At 45.6% G+C, this 6,228-nt stretch overlaps 2 protein-coding genes and 1 long non-coding RNA gene across 3 annotated transcripts in view; 1 reads left to right on the top strand and 2 right to left on the bottom strand.

Moving 5' to 3' along the window:
- Positions 1-1,814, bottom strand: part of LOC111647817 (multifunctional procollagen lysine hydroxylase and glycosyltransferase LH3-like) — a gene marked incomplete at its 3' end in the record, with an annotated part of 9,772 nt that extends 7,958 nt beyond the window's left edge. Inside the window, exons 1-2 of the mRNA XM_087171556.1 lie at positions 1,660-1,814; positions 1,086-1,233 (exon numbers count right to left, since the gene is read on the bottom strand). Of these exons, the coding sequence (XP_087027682.1) occupies positions 1,086-1,233; positions 1,660-1,814 (303 nt within the window). The remainder of the gene's footprint in view (positions 1-1,085; positions 1,234-1,659) is intronic.
- Positions 1,815-2,993: 1,179 nt separating this feature from the next.
- On the top strand, positions 2,994-5,578 carry cyb5d1 (cytochrome b5 domain containing 1). The gene is made up of 4 exons (XM_023397515.2): positions 2,994-3,469; positions 4,500-4,576; positions 4,770-4,988; positions 5,102-5,578. Exons 1-4 carry the CDS (start codon positions 3,349-3,351, stop codon positions 5,330-5,332), a joined length of 648 nt encoding a protein of 215 aa, XP_023253283.1. The 5' UTR covers positions 2,994-3,348; the 3' UTR covers positions 5,333-5,578.
- On the bottom strand, positions 3,624-6,201 carry LOC147817151 (uncharacterized). The gene is made up of 2 exons (XR_015436597.1): positions 5,577-6,201; positions 3,624-5,348 (listed from the first exon to the last, which is right to left on the bottom strand). It is a non-coding gene; the product is annotated as an uncharacterized LOC147817151 (long non-coding RNA).
- Positions 6,202-6,228: the final 27 nt, after the last annotated feature.

Raw genomic sequence — 6,228 nt, 5'->3', positions numbered from 1 at the left:
TCTTCCTCCTCCTCCTCCTGCTCCTCCTCCTGCTCCTCCTCCTGCTCCTACTCCTGCTCCTCCTCCTATTCTTCCTCCTCCTCCTCCTCTTCCTCCTGCTCTACTGCTCCTCCTCCTGCTCCTCCTCCTCCTCTTCCTCCTGCTCCTCTTCCTCCTCCTGCTCCTCTTCTTCCTCCTCCACCTCCTGCTCTTGCCCCTTCTCGCCTCCAGGCTTTCGAGGAATGTTGGGAGAGTGAAATTCCTCAGAAATACCTCGGGGAGGTCACAGAGGTGAGGAGCAGGAGGGGGGAGGAGGAGGAGGATGGGGGGAGGGGGAGGATGAGGAGGGGGAGGAGGAGGAGGAAGGAGAGTGTTGGGGGACAGACACCTCCTTGTTCCTTCATTCTTCCATTTACATGTGTTTAAACCTGAGAGTCTCTGACCAATAACAGAGTCCCTGTTCACAGCTGCTGCCGTGGAGCGATCACTGTCAGCCGACGCCATGGCAACCAACAAGAGGTGTGATGAGTTCATGTCACGTAGGATTTATTATCATCACACCGGTTATGATGCTAAATAAGGAAGAGCAGGATCGTCACAGTGAGTGACCATGTGACGGAAGAGAAAACAAACATGAGTCCAGATGTTTAATATCAACATCTGTCTCAGATTCTCTGTGTTTGTCTGTTCACTACAAACTATTTAGAGCTTCTGCTCACTAATGTGCTGCTCAACAAACCCCCGACAACACACACACAAACACACACACACACACACAGCTGTTCAAACACACACACACACAGAGCTGTGTTCAGTGACTCCAGTAAAACTCTACGCTCATCATTACACTGCAGGACAGAAAACCTGTTTTATCCTAAAACTACTATTTCAAACTTATTTTCTTTTTTTAAAGATTATTTCTGGTGGAAAAATGTCTGTCACAACTTCAACGGGTCAGATGTGACGTCTGCAGCAGATGTTTATATTGTTTGATCAATGATAAAAAAACAAAAAAACAAAAACAAATAAAAGAAAAGAAAATTTAAAAATTAAATTAAATAAATATAAAATAAATATAAATACCATCAGATTTCGTTCTGATCTACTCTCTCATCACTGGAGCCCAGCAGAAACGTGGGCGGTGATTTGAAAGTCTGGAAAGTTCCTTCAGCCCGAGTCGACTGCTGATGAGCTGGATGAGCTGAAGTTACAGAGCTGACCCAGTCCACCAGGTCCAACCAGTGCTGGTACTGACTGGATCAGGAGCCAAGGGTGACCACATTCAGTCAGACACTGGTGATCAACTAATCACGTGGCTGTAAATCAGTGTGTCCCTACAGGAAACTGGAGCTGCAACAATATGTTGATCCATCAATCAATAGATCGATCAATCAATCTACAGGAAATTATTCAGAAACTGTTTTGATAATTAATTCGGGATTTAATCTTTAATCTGTTCAAGCTCCAGATGTTCTCTGCTTCTCTCTGCTCGGAACATCGTTATAAAAGTGATCAACTAATCACCGCCTCCGGGCAACGTTAAAAGTTGTGAGTTGTTGTTTCTCCCGGTTAAAACTTCACAAACCGGCCGTTGTACCGTGTTTCCGGTTGAGAGCTGCAGCTGAAACGTTAATGAGACTAACGTGAAGAAACACGTCATTAGCGGGTTAGTTACGAGACCCGGAGCCGGGCAGCTCCGTCGCTACATGGTGGTCCGCCTGGCCGGGCAGGGGACCCTCCGGAGCGGCCTTACCTGCAGAGAGCCTCCGCTGATCGGACACGGAGCTCCGGAAGAAGGCGAGAGCCAGCAGACAGAGAAGAAGACAGGAAGACATGGCGGCGTTTACTAGACTCTGCTCCGACCGTTAACCGTCACTTTATTCCTCTTTTCCTGCTCTGTCGTCTTCACTCCATCAGGTCCGCTCCGACATTCCTAACCTCCTTCAACTCTCGCGATACTTCTTACTCCGAGTCTTCCCGTTCACAAAGATGTCAACACAAGTCAGACAAAAACGAGCCCGCCCATTTATCGAGCGTCAGCCAATGAGAAGCGCTACGGGATTGATTGACAGGGACGCCGGGCAATCCGCGCGCAGGAGAGGATCCTCACGAGCCAATCAGAGGAGGACAGATGGAAACGAGGGGCAGGGGTTTTTTTTTCGTGGCAGAAAGTTCGTGAAAAACGGAGAAAGTGAATCTTTGCCACGTGTGATACGTTAGAAAGGGGCGGGGGGGGGGCATTAGGGAGGGAGATCAATGCAATCCAATCAATCGATTGAATGAGGGAACCGCCTTATGATGATGACGTAGGGCCTCAGGTAACTTTGGTCTAACAGTTAGAAGAACTTTTTACCACCAGTTAGAGTCCGGACTGAAACATCTGAAAGTGTGATTTAACCAGTCTGGTGCAGCGTGGTCCTGGTCCTGGTCCTGGTCCGGGTCCGGGTCCGGGTCCACGTCCGGGTCAGGGACTGGGCTGGTCCGGTCCAAAACCAGTTCACCTCAAGCCTGAACCCAAACACGTGACAGAAATCACCCGACAGTAATCTGACAGTAAACACAGCAGCTGAGATTTCAGGCTCCAGTAAACGCCTCATTACTGATGCCCGTGATAACCGCGCACATGTTGCGTTCACGTGTTGATTGAGGTGTTGCAGAGACGTCACACTATTAAAAGAGGTTCATTTGAAGAATTATATGAATGTAAAGAACTGAATAAATTACAATAACAGTAATTACAGTAATTCATATCGAGAGGAAAGAACGGAAAAATAGAAATATATATATTTCTGTGACTGAAGATTCCTATTGAAGCAAACATATTTCCTGTTAATATCCTGCAGGATTCTACTGTTGTCTTTTATTTTCCCACGATACAGACGATCATGACTTCCTGTAACTTACTTGTTTTATCGTGTTTGTTTTTCTTTTTGTTTCTTTCTGTGAAACACTTTGTCATTTTCTTAAGAAAAGTGCTATATGAATAAAATATGTTATTATTATTAATGTTATTATTATAACTATTATTAGTATATATTAGTAGTCGTAATAATAATATCACAGACCTCGTGAGCTGATGTCAAATAGACGGTGGTCCTTTGTTAAGTTGTCATTTATTTTAATTGGAGTTTATATGTAAAATAATACAGAAAAAAGTCAATCATTGTTTGTTTACGGATAAAATAATAAATCAATTCAATATATAAAGAAAATTCTCTTCAATCACTTTTTAAATATAAATAAATTTCCCAAATCAACGTTTATTCATGTGCGCGTGTATCATGGAGTCAGGGCCCCGCCCCTCGCCTTGTTGCCGTAGTAACGGGACAACACCGCACCGACGGACATTGTTTATCTGCTGAGTTCGTGATGGACAGACCGAGGTTCTTCACTCCCGCCGAGGTGGCCGCTCACAACACTGCTGCCGACCTGTGGGTGTCATTTCTGGGCAAAGTGTGCGACCTGACCCCCCTGATGAGCCGGTACCAAGGTGAGCCAGGCACACACGTGACGTGACGTGACGTGAGCTCACCTGCTTCAGTTAACTGAGACGAAGATTGTTCACTTTAACTACACAGCTGTAGTTTGAAGCAGCTCCACCTGCGGCGGGAAAACTCTCACTGGACATTTGATTGACTTGATGCTGATTGTGTGTAGAACTTTATTTACTTAATTTACACTAAGAACAACTTCCATTCACACATCACTAATTATCACCATGAACTGATAGAGGAGCAGTGACGTCACAGGAAAAGTAAAGCATTTCCTTCATTTTTTTATTTTGATAGGAATTAAAAACAGGAATTCATTGATCCATCAATAAATTCTTCAGATTTAAAATTAGATGTACAACTTTCATGAAATAAACCATTTATAAATACATTTATTAATTAATGAATAAATCATAGAATATGAAAAACTATTTGAAGACATTTTAAAAATGAGAACACGTTCCTGGATTCGCTCTTCAATCTCCATTTCCTTTTTCCAGCTCCCTGTTAGCTGACCCATTAGCATAGTTGTTTAGCTTCTCCTGTTAGCCTCTCATTCAGTGCTGGTTAAACCCGGCTAAACAATCCCAGTTAGCCATGGGATGTTTCAAGCTCTCTGATTGGTTGGAGAGCTAAGCAGTCATATCAGGTTTTACCAGCACTGAGTGTCACAGAGAGGCTAACAGGAGAAGCTAAAGGGCTAAACTAGCTAACAGGAAAAGCAGCTGGACACTGTCCTAAATTAATAAATGTTTTATAAAAGGTTTATTTAATGAGTTTTTGTGAATCCATTTTTAAATCTGAAGTATTTATTGATGGATTAATTCCTAATTTTAATGTCTATTAAAATATGAAATGAAGGAAATGCTTTGTCTCTTCTCCTGTGACATCACTGCAGCTCCAGACTGTGTCACAGCGGCTGTAGATAACATATAGATATATAGAGTATAGATAGGGACTGCACAGGAGCTTGTGCTGAGAGCAGCTCTGTCAGAGGAACGTGGTCCAGGTGTGTCTGTGTCCCTGCAGGTGATGCTCTGCTGTTACCCATCATGGAGTGTGCAGGGAAGGACATCAGCTGCTGGTTCGACCCCGACACTGAAGACGTGAGTGATAAAAGAGACGATCAGCTGATCTCAGATCTGCTCAGATCCTTCACAGTCTGTCTGCCTTTCAAAGTAAAAGTCTGGACGCACTGTCACTAAAAACATAAACCTCCCTGAGATGTGACTAGTCCAGCGGTTCTCAACCCGGGGGTCGGGTTGTACCCGTGTCTCTGTACCTGTCCTCCGTCCTCAGGTCCTGAAATATGTGGATCCAGTGACCAACTGTGTGAGGTACTACACCCCCAGGGGGCGCTTCGTGCACGTCCCCCCCGCCGGCCCTCGCTCCGACTGGGCCAGCGACATCGGTCCTCCGTGGTGGAGGGATCAACGCTACGAGGTGGGGCAGCTGTCGGCTAAAACCAGGTGGATCCGAGTCGTCAACACGCTGACCTCGCAGGAGCAGCGGCTGCAGGTGAACTCTTTACACCAGGTGCACTCTGGGTAACTGAGTGAGAATAAAGCGTTTTTCTTCTTGAATCTTCCTCTGACACTTTGATGAATCCAGAGACGTGGTTTTGTCCTCAGGTGTGTTCGGAGGAGACTCTGGCTGAGATCCTCCAGCGTTACCTGCGCTACAACTCTCACGCCTGCAGCTACACCTGGAAACACGGCGGAGCGACTCTGGACATGAGCAGGACGCTCGGCGAGAACGACGTCCCCGACGACGACCACGAGCTCCAACAGCTGCGCCTGGACCGAGACCTCTTCACCCCCGCCATCCTCCTCCACTTCAACGATGACCTCACCGAGGGATGACCTCTGACATCATCACCTGAGGGCGGGATGAGTGCGGGGATTAACCATATCATTATAACCAGTTCATTAAATGTTCATGAGGAATGTTTATGACTCGTTTTTTAATCTTTATTCTCAGTCGCAGGTTTTAACATGAATCTGAAAGTTGTCTGATGTTTCATCCACCAGTTTTCTACACAAACACCTGAACAGGTCAGAGCAGCTTCACGTCAACATGACGACCATGTGCTGTGGTGTCTGTCACCTGATCAGTCCAGTGTTTCCTCTCTGTGTTTGGGCTCCAGCAGCTGCTCCACTGGACTGAGTCTAAATCTCTGTGAAGCCGAGAGCAGCTGCAGGATCAGCTGATGATTCTCTGAAGGGCTGATGTCACTTCCTCTGGAGAATCACATCCTGTTAGCAGCTGCAGTGTCGACTGATCAGATCACTGATGTCACTAAGAAAAATAAGGCACCAGAAGCTCGGACAAACATGAAGCATCAGTTCATCAGAAGCTGCAGTTCCTCTAACGGCCACTAGAGTCTGGCTCCAGCAGTGAGTCAGTCCCCATAGACTCCCATGTTAAACTGTCCAACTTTACAGCAGAAATAAACATGTTTACAGCCTGGTACAAAAACTGTTGTTTCCTCCTTCATGACACCTGTTTATATAACTCACCTGTTTATATAACTCACCTGTTTATATAACTCACCTGTTTACATTTTATTAATATGTTTTAATTAATTAATATATTTATTATTATGTAGGGTTGAGGGCGTGGCCTCTTTGAGTGACAGGTCTGAGTCTCAGCTCCACACAGGCCCCTCCTCTTTGACCATATTTGGATTGGCTGGGATTTAGGGGCGGAGTCAGGCACTGCTAACAGCTGACTGTGCGTGGTGTCACAAAGGAGTCGT

The sequence above is a fragment of the Seriola lalandi genome, unplaced genomic scaffold (assembly GCF_002814215.2).
Source record: "Seriola lalandi dorsalis isolate HSWRI2012SDOR001 ecotype SW California unplaced genomic scaffold, Sedor1 jcf7180002055009, whole genome shotgun sequence".
Lineage (NCBI taxonomy): Eukaryota > Metazoa > Chordata > Actinopteri > Carangiformes > Carangidae > Seriola > Seriola lalandi.
This window is presented reverse-complemented; position numbering and strand designations above follow the sequence as displayed.

Bases quoted from the DNA above. Each gene is read 5' to 3' on its own strand.
- cyb5d1 (XM_023397515.2), top strand. From the start codon at position 3,349: ATGGACAGACCGAGGTTCTTCACTCCCGCCGAGGTGGCCGCTCACAAC. The intron at 4,577-4,769 runs GTGAGTGATAAA...CTCCGTCCTCAG, and splicing joins TCGACCCCGACACTGAAGAC to GTCCTGAAATATGTGGATCC. The intron at 4,989-5,101 runs GTGAACTCTTTA...TTTTGTCCTCAG, and splicing joins CGCAGGAGCAGCGGCTGCAG to GTGTGTTCGGAGGAGACTCT.